General features: G+C 48.2%; 1 protein-coding gene across 1 annotated transcript in view; it reads right to left on the bottom strand.

Annotated features, from left to right (window-relative positions):
- Positions 1–17,608, bottom strand: part of TAF4B (TATA-box binding protein associated factor 4b) — a 201,075-nt gene that overhangs the window by 101,134 nt on the left and 82,333 nt on the right. The window contains 1 exon segment of the mRNA XM_030188871.1: positions 9,688–9,818. Within this exon segment, the coding sequence (XP_030044731.1) occupies positions 9,688–9,818 (131 nt within the window).

Here is a 17,608-nt window from a genome sequence, read left to right as displayed (position 1 = left end):
CATACGGAAAGAGCCATAACACAAAGTCCATACTCACTGTTCACTAATGCATCACACATCCAATTCTACAATCTTATCCCCGTAATCTCACATCACTCATACCTCCACTCAGAGAAATATGTATACCATATGTCTTCATGCCTTAATATTGCCCTTTAAGCCTCCCATTGTCCCCTTCCAAAGGTAAAATTATGTATAATCATACCTGATAATTTTCTTTCCATTAATCATAGCTGATCAATCCATAGACTGGTGGGTTGTGTCCATCTACCAGCAGGTGGAGATAGAGAGCAAACTTTTGCCTCCCTATATGTGGTCATGTGCTGCCGGAAACTCCTCAGTATGTCGATATCAAAGCTCCATCCGCAGGACTCAGCACTTAAGAGAATTACACCCACGAAGGGACACTCTGCCCAGCTCACCACCGCCGAAACGGGGGAGGGGAATTAACCCAGCTCATCCCCACACAAGTGGGGGAGGGGAATCCGTCCAGCTCATCCCCGCGGAGCGGGGGAGGGACACCACACCCGCCGGGGGATCTGGCTTATCCTGCAACCGCATCCGCGGGAGGAGCTGACTGACCCTAACACCGCCGAAGCGAGAGGGGTACAAAGCTGCCCTACTGCCGCACGAAGCGGGAGGGAGTGCCGGCAGAATTTAAATCTCAATCCAGCCCCGTAAAACGGAGGGGAGAGGAATCCAGCAGCTCACTGTAACACAAACTCGTCTCAACTCTTGAAGAATCCAAGTGAAAGAAGAACTTGAACACGAAGTCCTCCTGAAGTAACTGAAGGCTAAACTTGAACCTAAAATTCAACCAGAATATAAACAGTACAGATATCTGGGAGGGGCTATGGATTGATCAGCTATGATTAATGGAAAGAAAATTATCAGGTATGATTATACATAATTTTACCTTCCATATCATCAAGCTGATCAATCCATAGACTGGTGGGATGTACCGAAGCAGTACTCACCCAGGGCGGGACATAGAAATCCCTGACCGCAACACTGAAGCTCCAACCGGGCCTCCGCCCGAGCAGCCACAGTCAAGCGGCAATGCCTGGCAAAGGTATGGGCCGAAGCCCAAGCTGCCTCCTTGCAAATCTCTTCCAAGGAGACGGACCCTAAGCCGCTGCAATGGCTTCCTTGCCCATCTTGCCACTGTAGGCTTAGAAGCCTTCAGACCCTTACGAGGACCTGTGAACAGGACAAACAGATGATCCGATTTCCGGAAATCATTGGTCACTTCCAAGTATCTGATGATGACTCGTCTCACGTCCAGAAATTGAGAGCAGAGTATTCCTCTGGGTAGACCTCCCTACGAAAGGAAGGGAGACAGAGCTGCTGAATCACATGGAAGCGAAAAACAATCTTGGGCAGGAAGGAAGGCACTGTGCGAATAGTCACTCCTGCCTCAGGAAACTGCAGAAAAAACTCTCAACATGAGAGTGCCTGGAGCTCGGAAACTCTACTGGCTGAAGTGATAGCCACCAAAAAGACTGCTTTCAACGTCAGGTCTTTCAGAGATGCCCTCGACAAGGGTTCAAAAGGCGGCTTCTGCAATGCTCTTAGCACCAGGTTGAGGCTCCACGCAGGCACCACTGAGCGCCGAGGAGGGCGCAGGTGATTAACTCCCTTGAGAAAGCGCACCACATCTGGCTGCGAAGCCAGGGAAGCACCCTTCAGGCGGCCCCTGAAGCAAGCCAGAGCCGCCACCTGAACTTTCAGGGAACTGAGCGACAGGCCTTTGTCCAGACCTTCTTGCAGGAACGCCAACACTGAAGAAATTGGAGCAGTGAAGGGAGAAAGTGAGCCTGCTTCACACCACGCTGCAAAGATACGCCAAACCCTGGCGTAAGCAGTAGAAGTAGAGCGCTTCCTCGCTCTCAGCATAGTGGCGATGACCTTGTCTGAGAAGCCCTACTTTCCCAGATGCTGCCGCTCAATAGCCAGGCTGTAAGACCAAAGGGGGAGGGATCCTCCATCCCCACGGGACCCTGATGTAACAGGCCCTGCTCCACTGGCAGCCGCAGAGGGTCGCCGACTGAGAGCCTGATCAAGTCCGCATACCAGGGACATCTGGGCCAATCCGGACCACCAGGATTACCCTGCCGGGATGCTTTGTCACCCGGTCTAGCACCCTGCCCAACATGGGCCAGGGCGGGAACACATAGAGAAGCTCTTGTGTCGGCCACTGTTGGAGAAGAGCATCTACTCCCAGGGATCGAGGGTCCCGTCCTCTGCTGAACAAGCGCGGCACTTGACAATTGGCCGATGACGCCATCAGATCTAGGCTCGGCTGGCCCCAGCGCTTCGTGATGTCCAAGAACGCCTGAGCAGATAGCTGCCGCTCTCCGGGCTCCAAGGTATGGCGACTGGAAAAGTCCGCCCTGACATTCATGACTCCGGCAATGAGGGCCGCTGCAAGCTGCTCCAGGTTCGCTTCCGCCCACTGGCATAGATTCATAGCCTCCTGGCTAGAGGGGCGCTCTTGGTACCTCCCTGGCGGTTGACATAGGCCACAGCAGTGGCATTGTCCGACAGGACCCGTACAGGCTTCAACAGCAGTACCGGGATGAACTTCAATAACACCAACCGAATGGTTCTGAGTTCCAGGAGGTTGATAGACCACTTGCCTCTGCAGGGGACCAGAGCCCCTGCGCTGTCCTTCCCAAGCAGTGGGCTCCCCAGCCCATCAAAGAGGCGTCTGTCATGACGACAATCCACTCCGGGGTCACCAGAGGCATTCCTGCAGACAACCTGACTGTCTGCGTCCACCAGCTCAGCGCCTTGCGCACTGCTGGGTCCAAGGGAAGGTGCACAGCATAATCCTCCGACATCGGAGTCCAGCGCAGCAGCAGAGATTGTTGTAGTGGTCTCATATGAGCCCTGGCCCAGGGCGCTACTTCCATCGTGGCCGTCATAGAGCCCAACAGCTGCACGTAGTCCCAAGCCCGAATAGGAGAGGCTACTAGGAACTAGTCCACCTGAGCCTGACGCTTGACAATCCGATTGTCTGGCAGGAACACTCTGCCCACTTGGGTGTCGAATCGAACTCCCAGATACTCCAGGGACTGAGTCGGGCACAGCTGGCTCTTCTTCCAGTTGATGATCCATCCCAGGGAGCTCAAAAGAGCAACTACCCGGGCCACAGCTTTGCCGCACTCTGCACAAGAGGGGGCTCGGATCAACCAGTCGTCCAGATAAGAATGGACTTGTACTTCTTCCTTTTGTAGGAAGGCCGCTATGACCACCATTACTTTGGAAAAGGTCAGCGGAGCAGTAGCCAACCCGAAAGGGAGGGCTCTGAACTGGAAGTGTCGTCCCAGGACTGCAAAACGCAGAAAGCGTTGGTAAAGAGGCCAGATGGGAACATGCCGGTACGCTTCCTTGATGTCCAAGGAAGCCAAGAACTCTCCTGCCTTCACTGCCGCTATAACAGAGCGGAGAGTCTCCATGCGAAAGTGCCGCACTTTCAAGGCCCGATTGACCCCTTTGAGGTCGAGGATAGGCCGGACAGAACCTCCTTTCTTTGGAACCACAAAGAAAATGGAGTAACGTCCCTTACCAATCTGATTTTCTGGCACCGGAACGACCGCACCCAGGCGGATCAGGTTGTCCAAGGTCTGCTGTACTGCCACAGCTTTGACCGGAGACTTGCAGGGAGAGAGTATAAACCCGTCTCTTAAGGGTCGGCAGACCCCTAGCTTGCAGCCGTCTCTGATGACTTCCAGCACCCACGCGTCTGAAGTCATTGTGGTCCACTTACCCCGAAACGAGGACAGCCGTCCTCCAAACTGCCTTGGGGCGTGGACCAAGGCCCCGTCATTGGGTACGAGACCCTGGGGGAGGACCGGAGGGAGCACCTCCGGGACGGCGGTCTCTGCGAAAGGAATGCTGCGTGGGGGAGAAAATCCTCTTGCAGGAAGAGGGGGCAGAAGAGCCCGGCTTGCCCGGGCGGTACCGACGGGCTTCCTGAAACCGTCCTCTGGAGGTACCGGGACGAGTACTAGCCCGAACCCTGACCTCAGGTAACTTCTTGCCCTTAGACGTGCCGAGATCGGTCATGATTTTGTCCAGCTCGACCCCAAAGAGCAGCTTGCCTTTAAAAGGCAATCTAGCCAGGCGGGATTTAGAGGCGTGGTCAGCAGACCAATGTTTCAGCCAAAGCCACCGCCGCGCAGAGACTGTCTGAGCCATGCCTTAAGCTGAGGCTCTCAAGACATCATACAGCCAGTCTGCCAAATAGGCTAAGCCCGATTCCAGGGCCGGCCAATCAGCCCTCAAGGAAAGATCCGAGGGGGAAGCCCGCTGCACCATAGTCAGGCATGCCCTGGCCACATAGGAACCGCAAACCGAGGCCTGCAACTTAAAGCAGTCGCCTCAAAGGACGACCTTAAGGCCGCCTCCAGTCTTCTGTCTTGGGCGTCCTTTAGGGCCGTGCCACCTTCCACCGGCAAAGCCGTTTTCTTAGTCACCGCAGTGATTAAAGAATCCACGGTAGGCCACAGAAAGGCCTCACGTTCACTTTCAGGCAAAGGATAGAGGCGGGACATCGCCCTAGCCACTTTGAGGCTCGCTTCCGGGACATCCCATTGAGCCGAAATTAAGGTGTGCCTGGCATCATGCACGTGGAAGGATCTAGGCGGGCGCTTCGTCCCCAGCATAATGGCAGAGCCAACAGGGGCTGAGGGAGAGACGTCCTCCGGAGAGGAAAACTTCAAATGCCCATGGCCTGCACTAACAGGTTGGGCAAATCCTCTGAGCTAAAAAGCCGCGCTGCAGAGGGGTCATCCGCTCCAACCGAGCGGGAATCCGTCTCCTCCAAGGGATCCGCAAAGGACCGTTGGGAGAACTCAGATACGCTGCCCTCATTTACATCGGAGGAGACAAGGTCCTCCAAGGCCTGTGAATCAACCCGAGGGCGTTTACCTCCGGGGACCTCAACCTCTTTACCAAACGAGGGAGCAGGGGCAGCGTTTTGCATAAGGAAGGCCTGATGCAGCAGCAAAACAAACTCGGGGGAGAAACCCCCCAGACTGTGCACTTCCGCAGCCTGGGCTACAGCCCTAGACGCACCCTCAACCGGCGCTCGCAAGAGCGGGGGAGAGACATGCTGCGCATCCAAAATGGCGTCCGGCGCGACACTCCGCGAAGGAGCCGCGCGGGAAAAAACGGCTCTTAAATTTAGCCGCTTTGGTGCCGTCGCCCAAATTAAGGGCGTCCATGGCATTAATGTCTCCCTCAAGGGCGGCCCACTAAGAAGCCGTCCGAGCCGCGTGGCCGGCCAAGATGGCGGAGGCGAGCAGCGGGGGATGGGCGTTTATGGCGGGAAAAACCGCCACGCCGGAGGAAGGACCGGGACACTCATCGGTCACGAAACTGTCACCCAACAAAGGCGAATCAGACTTTAAGACCCCCGCATCCCCTCTAGAAGCGCCAAAGCGATCCGGGGAGCGACTCCTTGCGCCCTCGCCCTCCGACGCCATATGCCACGTGGAGATCAATCGGGGAACCCCCTGCCCGCTATAAAAAGGTAAAAATTACCTGCTTTCCGCTCCGAGCTGTAACGACCTGGTGTCCCAGTGAGTAGCTGCAATAAACGTTTAAATAAACGTCGAAATAAACGCCTTTAAGGACGTTCAAAATTTTTTTTTTTTTTTTTAACGGAGCCAGCGGGAGGGGGGAGAAAAGGAGGGACCTGGCACCACCAGGTTTGCACTTGCTCAAAAGAGCCCTCAACCCCAGGCACTCAACAAAACCTAAAAATTAGGCTTGGAGGCCTAGCCAGAGCTGCTGCTGTGTGTGACCACCACCTGCTGAGATAGAGAACATACTGGGGAGTTTCCGGCAGCACATGACCACATATAGGGAGACAAAAGTTTGCTCTCTATCTCCACCTGCTGGTAGATGGACACAACCCACCAGTCTATGGATTGATCAGCTTGATGATATGGAAGTTTCAATGTCTGTGTTCCATTGTTATATTCCTTAACGTTACTTGACTGTCTCACTTAAATCTACACAATGTAATCCATAACCAAGTTGTAACAAATTGTATTTCCATCATTTATATCATATTGTAAGCCACACTGAACCCGCAAAAAGGTGGGAAAATGTGGGATACAAATGCAATAAATAAATAAATGTGTGTCACTTAAAGAGTATGAGGGAGCTCCAGCTGCCTGTGGGTCACGACAGGCCTTAGCTGCTGGACGCCAGAAGCAGTGTCTCCTTAGGTTGACAGCAAATAGCAACCCCCCCCCCCCCACCAAGCACCTCAAAGGGAGGGAGGAAGGGAGGGGACAGGACCATGGAACTGGGAGGGAGGGGGAGGGACCCTTGAACTGGTAGGGGGACCCTGGAACTCGGAGGTGCACTATGGAACTGGGAGGGAGGGAGGGAGGGAAGGTGACCCTGGAACTGGGAGGGTGGGGACCCTAAAACTCTGAGGGAGGGTGGGGGGACCCTGGAACTCAGAGGCGGGGGGGATGACCCTGGAACTGGGATGGAGGAGGGAGGGGCCCCTGGCACACACTCTGATTCTCACAGACACACACGCTCTCTCTCACGGACACACTCGCACCCAGTCTCACTCTCTCTGTCTGTCACACACACACTCGCACATTCACTCTCTCTCACACACTCTCTCAAACATACACACTCCGAGGAAAACCTTGCTAGCACCCGTTTCATTTCTGTCAGAAACGGGCCTTTTTCACTAGTTACTTATAAAGGGAAAATAAGAGGCCCATATGCTTTTATCAATAGGTTCAAACAATAACCCCCAATAACACATAAATTCTCATACACAAATTAACATCTGCTCCAAAGAAAAGTGTACAATGTACACATGTACTTTGTAAACTAGGTGCATACATCACAGCTCTGCCCAAACTATGCCCATGGAAATGTCTATATGTAGATCGAGTAAAATGGGCAGTTTTGTGGTGTGCTACTTTTTATGCATGTATACATGAACACAGTTTTATAACATCATTTGTCATGTGTAAAACATGCTTTATATAATGAAAATGCTTGATAAAATTATCCCTATACTAAGTAAACTAACACTGCTGTGCCATAAGAACACTGGGATCAAGACCCGGTCAGAAATGCAGAAAAAGAAATTGTGATCACCTGGAACATTCCCAGTCCACATGAAAGCTCATTGAAGGAAAACTTCACAGTTGTAAAAAGAGAAATGCACAGAAAGAAATAGACTCTCAGGTACCAAGTAACCATTCTGTACTGCTGAGAGAGAGAGAATATCATCAAGTACCAGGAGAAGCAACCAGAGACTCTGTACCTGAAAAAGATACAGAAATATTCCCAACTGTATGCAGGGTCAGTGTTGGGCGGGGGGGGGGGGGAAGCAAACAGGGTAGCTGTATGGCCCCACAGCTCCAAGAGACCCCTGTGATCAGGCATCTCTTCCCTGTCTCCCTCACCTTCCCAGTCTACCTTTAAAGCATTTCTTTCTCACACGGGGCTACAGACACGGCAGCAAGCGCTGTCTGCAGCTGCCCCCCAGCTTTCTTTCTGCTGCATTCTGCACAGATGGAAACAGAAATTGCATCAGGAGGCGAATGTGGCAGAAAGCTCCGGGGAGGCTGCAGATAGCGCAAGAGATTTGTTGCCATGTCTGCAGCCCTGTCTGAACAGAAATATGTTAATGGTAGACTGGGAAGGTGAGGGAGACAGGAAAGAGATGGACCACCGGGGGGGGGGGGGGGGGGGGGGGGCTGTAGCTGTTTTAAGGTAGCTTGTGATGGAGGAAGGAGAGAAAGAAGGAGACATGCTGAACCAGGGATGGAGGGGAAATATTAGACCTGGAGGAAGGGAGGGAGAGATGCTCATCAATAAGAGGGAGAGGTCATGGGGGCAGGAGGGAAGAAGAGCAGGAAACAGAGAGGGAATGATGTAGGACTATGGGGAGGGGGGAAGAACAGGAGAGAGAATGGACCATGGGGGGGGGGGGGCAGGAGGGAAAAAGAGATGAAGACAGGAAAATGCAAAGAGGTGGAGAAAAAGGGACAGGGAGATAAGATGCTGGGCTACAAGAGTAGAGGGAGGGGAGATTCTGGAAATGGTGGAACCATATAGAAGAGGCGGGGGGGGGGAGGTAGTGGCAAGGAAGCATAGTGAATACAAAGATAGAAATGTAGTAATGGGGAGTAGATGAAAGATGGAAGATAATAGGAGGCTGAGGAAGGAATAATATGAGAAATGAGCCAGGGCATGAGAGGAGATATAAAGTTGATATGTAGCTGAAAAGTATTAAGGAGGAGGCAGGTGGAATCTGACTGGAAAGAGACAGAGAAGAGATGAAAGGAGAAAGATCAATATATCAGGACAGGTGTAGTGAGAGACTGGAACAATATAGGAGAGAGGAGAAAAGACAAATGGACAACAGCCACTAGAGAGACTTAGCAGAAGACAGACAGAGCAGAGCAGAAAAGGGAAAGTGGGATCAACATGATGGCAAAATAAAATGTCCAGAGAACAAAGGTAGAAAAAATTAATTAGAATATGTTAGCTTTGGGGTTATGAGAAAACAACAAACGGAAGATGTCCAGAAAGACCAAACTAAAATCACAGATGTAAAAAAACGCCCAATTCGTTTATTAAGACCCTACACGGTCAATTTTTCTCCCCGCCCTCCACCCAGCACACCCTGCCCAAATGCCCAAGCCCTGCCAGCTGAAGAACTCCTCTGCCTGGCAGCCAGCGCTCTCCAAGCTCTGCAACTGGAAACAGTGTCCTTGAATTGCTGCCACCACTTTTGCTGCTACTACTGTTCTTCCTCCCCCCCCCACCGGTGTGAAAACCAAGAATGACAACAGCAGCAGAGGTAGTATCAGCTCAGGGAACACTGCTGCCAGCTGGAGAGCTTGGAGAATTCTGGCCACTAGACCAGAGGAGGAGGTCTTCAGCTGGTAGGCCTCAGGGATCCATGATTGTGGTCAGCACAAAAGGAAGTGCTTTCTGTTTTTTTTTTTTTCTCCTGTGTTCAAGTACTTGCCTACTTTAACTTCTTGGGATTCCCAATTCAATTTTGGTCTTTATAGTTCTATTTCTAACTTAGGATCCCTTGTTTTGCATTCGGTGAAGGTCTGTCTGTGTTCTGTGTGTGAAGAGGTCATTTAAAGTTGTTTTATGCGTGGTAATAATGGCGGGTGGGAAGACTGGGGAAAGGGGGCTGGGAGGAGGGGATTGGTGGCCCAAAGCCTCTATCACAATGCAAGTATTAAAAAGAAAAGCAGCAGTACATTTGAGAAATTAAGGGGGGGGGGGAATTATCAATGTGGGCTACTGTTAAGACAAGTTATTTTACCACATGTTGTGCTAGTTTAGCACAAAGTCTCAAGGCATAAAATAGAACCCTGTGCTAAAATAGCAAGGCTTAACAGTAGCCCATGTTGATAACTTCCCTCCTAAGTTCACACCTTACCTGTTCTGGTTTATAAGTATGGTTCATGCCCGTTATGGTACAAGCACAATAAAACCACTTGGAGACCCTACCCCAAGATAGAAGATACTACAGGAGGACAAAATATGGGATAGCCTGCCATATCTCAGTGAGCAGCTGAATGGAAGAGCAGCCATTCAAAACGCAAGGCTCTTCAGGCAATGGTGTAAGCAGGAAGAGACAAAAATGGGATTCCAGTGGGGCGCTTTTACCTTATACATTGCACAGCGATGCTGTGCAACCACAGTGAGTTTCCCAATAAGTTCTCGCAGCCGCTTCTGAGTAGCGTAGGAGACCAGGTTCACAGCTTCAGAACTAAGTTCCACAACATTATGTCTTCTACCTGAGGAATCAGAAAAAAAATCCATTACAAGCTTTTGTGGCAGCTGAAAGTGAAATTAGCTCAAAGGTGTTCTCTACTGCCTCTGAAGTCCAATCTATCATCACAAAAAGGGCAGGGGATTGAGTTTTCCAGTAAAATCACAACTTCAGAGACTTTAGACATTGCAGTAGGAAAAACAAAGTTAGCCTGAAGCCAGATGACAAAGGCGCTGATTCTCATAGGCCCCGGAATCGTTTTCCATGTGAAAGTCATTTAAAGGACACAGTTATAGTAGCAAGAACACATACATCAAGGCTCATGCTCCGTGTAGAAATTAAGTAAATAAACACAAAAATACTATGCCTTGTAAGACTCTGGGGCCCCAATGCTCAGAAGCAAATGCGGGGCACCAGAGTCCATTAGCGCTGGACTAGCGCCTGCATTTGCTAACGCTGAATGCTCAGAGGGCTCTATCATGGGGAACAAGCAAACCAAAAGACAGCGCAAGAGGCATGCAAATCTAGGCAAATGAAGTAATTTCACATTCCCTCCCAATGCTCAGAACAGAACAAACTCAAGCTGTCTTACCACTGCAGAAATACTGTCAGCTCAGAGCAGGTGTTAGGGTGCTTCTGCCAAGCTAGAGCTCTGCGTTGTCAGTCAAGTATCGACCTATGCCTTGCTGCTGCTGCTGACTCCTCTCCCTACAGAAGGGAAGAGGGCCTGAAGCCTCCTTGAGGTGGAGGTGGGCACAAGTCTGAAGAGTCACCTCTCTTTCGGCAGGCCCTGCATGGCAGGGAAGGGGGAAGGACGTATGGGAGTCACTGCCTGGGGCTGGTAGCTGATAAGAAAGTGAGATGGCCGCCACTGGATGTCCCCCCCCCCCCCCCCCAAGATTTCAATGCTGCTGGTGAGAGAAAGAGTGACTCTGAGTGGAGTTGAGGGACATCAGAAGCCCACCCAGGGAGTACAGTAGAGGTACAACAGTTCTCTTGTGCCGGCACCTCTTCCTCCTCCTTCCCTTCTGGCGTTCTGGGCATGTGCTAAAAGCACAACACTTGAGCGAATGCGCCAGACACTATCCTCCTGCCGAACTCCCTAATGCTCAAAGTTATGAGTGCGCCTAAATTTGCATCTCATTAGCATTGAGCACTAAGGGGTTCCTTCACAGTGCTGATCTGTTGGTATTTTTCTGGCACTGTTCGGAACAGCACCGCAGTTTTGAGCATCTAGGCCTGGGAGAACAATTTTCAAAAGGGATTTACCTGGGTAAATTGGCCCGACTGAAAATACCCCTCCACAATCTAACTTGAAGTACATGCAGGCATCCAGAATAGATATATGGCAGTAGTTCGCAACCCAGTCCTCAGGACACACCCAGCCAGTCATATTTTCACGATACCCATAATGAATAATGGAGGTAATGTATCCAAATTTATTTCACGCATATTCACTGTAGATATCCTGAAAGCCTGACTGGCTGGGTGTGTCCTGAGGACTGGGTTGAGAAACCCTATTGCATAGTTTTAAATGGAGGTAGTCCCAGAAGCCGAGTGTCTAGGTCAGGGAAGAAAAATAGCACATGCAAATTTGCATTTTCACAATATACATGCACTACTTGATCCTGCACGATAGCAAGTGCAAAGTGGGTGGCAGCTTTTACCGCACGTAGGAGATAATTGTACAAAACTGGCACCTAGACATGCGTCATAGGCACCAATACTTGGTAGTTATGTGTGAATGTAAAGTAGGTGCTATTCCATAAGGTAGTGCCTAAGGGCTACAGTGTGTAACTGTAAGGGGGGCACAAAGATTACTATCAGTTATATGCGTCACTTTGCACACGTAGGTGTGTCACACTCACACCTGCCATTGACAAGGTGTAAATGGTCATGCCGAAACTGAGGCACACCCATGCAGACTTATACTAGTATTCTATAATGGCTTTTTGATGCACAGATGCCGCTATAGAATTGGCATCCAGCACATGGCATCAGAGCACCTAAACGGAGGTGTTACTTTATAGAATTGCCTCCATAATGTGAAAGAGGAATCACCCGGGTAGGAAAATGATCTAAGAGCACCAATGTGTTTTGTGACTGTCGCCTGCAGAAGATTATTCCCTGTGCTCGCTAATATACTACAGGTTATTTCAAGAGTTGCTACGTTTCTTTTTATGTTTCAACAGGTTTATCGATGACTTCTCATAATAAACACAGCCAACAATCTCAGTACAGAAGAAATCAAAGAGCAAAACATATAGAAGAAAAACAGAAGAATAAAGTCAGTCATCAAATTGATTAACAAGTTTCTCCCCCTCCTACCCCTACCCACACCCCATATATCATTTTATCGATGCCAAATTCCTGTTATTAAATAGCAACACAGAACAACAAAAATACAAGAACAAAACCCCCTTACCATCCTTCTCACCCCCTCCTCCAGTAACTGCTGAATTCTCCAGCAAAGGCAAAATATAAAATACAGAAGATAACTCTCACGGATGAAGCCTTGGCTCTTAGAGCCCCAATCCGCTAAACTTAGAATATTCCAACCCCCCTCAACAGAACACCAACTCCACCACCACCAAACCATGCCTGAAACCCCACAGATCTCTAAATCCAATTAGAAGCCTAACAAAAACTGATTTAAAACCTTACTACATGCCGTAGGTGAGATTTTTTGTAGGTAGGCATCCCATACAACAACATTTTTTTTTGCCTCTTCAGCAACAAATGGGCCCCAACTAGGTTTCTTTTTAATTGCTATTGACTTGATGCACCTGGATCCTATGACTAACACAACAAAACAAATTAGACAGCTAAATTCTTGGTGCCTTCTTGGACAATAATCTCATGTTTTACACTCATACCTATATGATGGTCATGTCAGATTCAAGCACCCTCCACTCAACACACCTCCTCTTCACTTATTGTTCCACTCCCTTGTAATATCCCATCTAGACTATTTTAATTCCTTTCAAAAAGGCTTGCCTCAAAATCAGTTTAGGAGATTACAGATTAAACGAAACACAGCAGTACAGTTAATCCATGGTAGTTACTCCACTGTTAGAAAAATACTGGCTCCCCATATATTGTTGTACAGCATTTAACATTTTGGTTCTTACACATCAGATCTTACATTCAGGTCATCCTTTTCTCTCTTGTGTGTCTTTGGCTGTTCACATTTACTGGTTATTCCCATATACTTACAAATCTGTTTGACATCTATGAGAGGCTCATGTTTCAGTGTTGCAACTTCCATCCTCTAGAATGTTATTCACCTAGAACTCCATACAGAGCCATTTTTTAAAAAGCTTAAAGCCCTTCTTAAATCCCATTATTTTAAGCAGGCTTTTCCTCATTCGCTTAGTGAGTGGACTACAACCTTTACATTAACCATGTCATAGCACTGATATAGCATACCCAGTGGTGTGCTGGTAAATTTTTAACAACAGGCTCTCTCCCCGGTCCACCTCGGCGCGCCCCCCAAATTGCAGAGCTGGTTATAGCCGGGGGGGGGGGGGGGGCAATGCATTACCCTCTCCAGGAAAAAACTATTAAATGATCCCAGGTTCCAATGTAATTCATGTTTAATGTGGGATAAAATGCCATAAATAAGTAAATAAATATAAACTTTTAATGTTGAGCACCTGATTCTCAAGGTGAACATATTCCAAACACTATAATGAAAATAAAATGAGTTTTTTTCTACCTTTGTTGTCTGGTGACTGTTTTTCTGCTCATGCTGGCCCAGTATCCAATTCTGCTGCTATCTGTCCTCTTAACTCCGTTTCCAGGGCTTCCTTTCCTCCTTTCTTCTTCATTTCTGGTCCTCAGCTTCTGCCTATTTTCTCCATCCATTTGCAGCTATTCTCCTCTCTTCCTTTTCCCTCTTCTCATCTCATTCCTCACTCTTCCCTCCCCTCCACCCATGTCCAGCATTTCTTCTCTCTCCCTTCCCTCTCCTCCACCCATGTCTAGCAACCCTCCTCTCCTCTGCCCTCCATCCACCCACCCATGTCCAGCAGCCCTGCTCTCCCCTGCCCTCTATCCACCCACGTCCAGCAACCCTCCTCTCCTCTGCCCTCCATCCACCCACGTCCAGCAACCCTCCTCTCCCCTGCCCTCCATCCACCCACGTCCAGCAACCCTGCTCTCCTCTGCCCTCCATCCACCCACGTCCAGCAACCCTGCTCTCCATCCACCCACCCCCATGTCCAGCAACCCTCGTCTCCCCCTGTCCTCCATCCAACCACCCATGTCCAGCAACCCTCGTCTCCCCCTATCCTCCATCCAACTACCCATGTCCAGCAACCCTCCTGTCCCCTGTCCTCCATCCACCCACCCATGTCCAGCAACCCTCGTCTCCCCCCTGCCCTCCATCCACCCACCCATGTCCAGCAACCCTGCTCTCCCCTGCCCTCCATCCACCCACCCATGTCCAGCAACCCTCCTGTCCCGTCCTCCATCCACCCACCCCCATGTCCAGCAACCCTTGTCTCCCCCCTGTCCTCCATCCACCCACGTCCAGCAACCCTTGTCTCCCCCCTGTCCTCCATCCACCCACCCATGTCCAGCAACCCTCCTCTCCTCCCTGTCCTCCATCCACCCACCCATGTCCAGCAACCCTCCTCTCCCCCCTGTCCTCCATCCACCCACCCATGTCCAGCAACCCTTGTCTCCCCCCTGCCCTCCTCTCCTCCATCTGCCTTCTTCCAGCCCTCCCCATTCCCCTGGTTGTCCATCTTCCGGCTGCAGCTCTGCTCCCCGATAGTAGCCCTGGTTTCCTTCTTGCCCCGCCGCCCTGCTTTTAAAATTTTTATTTCCCCTCGAGGCACGCCAGCGTTGAAGCGAAGGCAGGCTCAGCTCGGTTCCAGCCTTCGTTCCATTCCTTCGCATCATGGCTCCGCCCTCGCGCAAACAGGAACTACGTCCGGCAAGGGCGGAGCCATGATGCGAAGGAATGGAACGAAGGCTGGAACCGAACTGAGCCTGCTGCCTTCGCTTCATTGGCGCGCCTCGAGGGGAAATAAAAATTTTAAAAGCAGGGTGGCGGGGCAAGAAGGAAACCAGGCTACTATCGGTAGATCTGCAGAGGGCAGATGGAAGATGGATGAGCGGGGGAGCAGAGGCGAGCCGGCTCGCACAGGCCAACAACCGGCTCGCAAGATGCCAGTAAATTTAACAACCGGCTCTTGCGAGCTGGCTCCAGCACACCACTGAGCATACCCCTCATTCTATAGTCTCATCTTCTTTTCACCACTTCCCCTCCTCTCTTTACCTCTATAATGATTCTTGATGTACAATCCTCATTTACTACATTTATGATTTTATTCATTGTAAAGCATTTAGAGATTTTTTTTTATTATTATTTGCAGTATTTCAAATAAAATTGAAATGTAAATGAAATGTGAATGCTTCAGCTGTTCTAAGGTGAGACGCAGAAAGCGGCTCTTGAAAATTCTCCTACCATCCCTATATAAGAACTACGGTCTAGATTCAGTAAATGGCGCTCAAAAATTGGCACTCAATGCTATTCTATAATGGGCACTCAAAGATGAGTGCTCATTATAGAATAGTATTGAGTGCCAATTTCAGCGTCCAAATTTGGGCACCAGGTGTAATTCCCAGTACCCAGTTTCAGCACACATCCCTGGTATTCTATAACACTACACGCAATTTTAGGAACGCCTCTGACCCAACCGTGCTCCTCCCACAGTCACGCCCCCTTTTGGATTACACATTAAGTGATTTGAGAGCATATCAGTGTATAGCAAGATGTACACACAAATTCAAATTGTGCTTTGTACCCAATTATTGGCACTGATTGGCTCGTTAGCCAATTTAGATGGGCGCACATCTTAAATCTGTGTCATATATAGAATATGGGAGAAAGTTGTGTGGTTTTATGCCCATTTTAATGATGTGGGAAAGCCAGCCCACGTGATCACCATAAGAATTAAACATGGCTCTTCATCCTCAAAGTCAATATAACTTTACCCACAACAGAAAAATAATGTTAGACTTGAGTGTTGCCGTCTAAAAGAAAGTTGAAAAAAAAACCCACAAGGCGCTGCAACTACCATATTAGGCCATGGGAAGAAAGGTTCTAACATAAGCAGTCTCTTTCTTGAACAAATATAATTTAACTCGAGCAAGAGCTGAAAAGATATATTCTTTCCACTAGGCAAGAGTATTTGAAGTCATATACCTAGTTAAATTAAAAATATGCATACTCAAAGCACTATGCAAACCAATTTTATTAAAAGCTTGCCCTAAAGTATTCTCAATAATTACAATTTTACAACACCTGCTAAATTTTGTTCAGAGAAACTTCTGTCTAATAATCTTTTAAAACATCAATTATCATAGGAGTGCTCACAACCTTCTGGCTAAGTATAAAAGACATGCTGAATGCAAGAACTTTTGCAGACTTCAGAACACTTTTCATCACCAACACAACCCTAGGGGTATCTCCAGGGAAGGGGACCCACACTCTTATTTTTTTTTTTAATCAAAATGCTCATCTTATAGATCAACAGCCTGAAATGTAATTTGTTTTCCCATATGTATGCTGCATTACATGGTGGTACCACAGTAAATCAAAATCAATTCTGTCAACTTCACTTCTTAAAGTGAATCCCATGACCTTGAAGCAAGAAGTTAGAAAAATGTTTGCATATATTCCATAACCCAGAAGAGACTTGAAGTCCTCTCAAGAATTTTCTCTTCAGCTTTGAATTTGAAGAGGATATATTTTTATAAAATTCAAAATATACTATGCATTTGGCCTCCATCTTGATCCAGAAGAGAGAACAGAACTTGTGCTGGTTCATTTTCTACAAACTTGCACGTGGAAAACTAATGCAAACAGCAAAATTAGCCAAATTTAGCCACAACGTCAATCTTAGGGGATAATTTTGTAACTGTGCACCTGCATAAAAATTATACACAGACCTTCGTCTCTACATGTATCAGTGAATTTTTAAAATGAAAGTAGGTGCATAGTCCCAGTTTGAAAGTTACCTCAGGGAATTTATGTACTTTCCTTGCCATGAACACATTTTCAAAGGTTAATTTATGCACATTTTTTCACAAGTATGCAAACAATGTATATTATTTTTAGGAGAAGGGATCTTTTTATTCTGTTACTGCAGGACTGCTGACGAGTATTTATAAGAAGGAAAAATAATTCTTTCACACCATATGAGTAACAAGGAGTGAGAAAGGGAACGGCAGGAGAAATACAATCTGAAAGCCAAGTTTGATGTGACTGCAGGGACTAAACCTGAATACAGGTTATGCATGAAGATTTAGGAATACTTATGCTGGATTATGTTTGGAATTAGACTAGCTCTTGAAAAGACCCCGCCTTTAAATTCCTCAATGCCACTACCAAATGTTTGCTAGAAAGAACAGTACTCAATTCTATTTTTTGGTGAGAAAACATACTTATGTTTATTTAAAATTTGCTATACCACTTAGCTTTGCAGATCTCAGCAATTTACATACTAAAATAAAAAAATTTAAAAAAATGGAAAAGAACTCCAATCATGACAGTATAGACCTAACCACTTTATCCATCAATCCCACGGATAATAATCAATTAAAACAATTTATATAAAGGTAAAAATAAATATGGAATGTAAATTGCCTGCACACCCTATCAAATGACAGTGTATACTATTACAACAAACACAATGCTGATCAAAGGTCACATTTCAGTTCAAGATCTTACAAGAGACACTCAATTTTATACCCACATTTTACAAGAGACACTCAAAATGCTACCACAGAAGAGAGATTTTA

Source organism: Microcaecilia unicolor, chromosome 1 (assembly GCF_901765095.1).
Source record: "Microcaecilia unicolor chromosome 1, aMicUni1.1, whole genome shotgun sequence".
NCBI lineage: Eukaryota > Metazoa > Chordata > Amphibia > Gymnophiona > Siphonopidae > Microcaecilia > Microcaecilia unicolor.
This window is presented reverse-complemented; position numbering and strand designations above follow the sequence as displayed.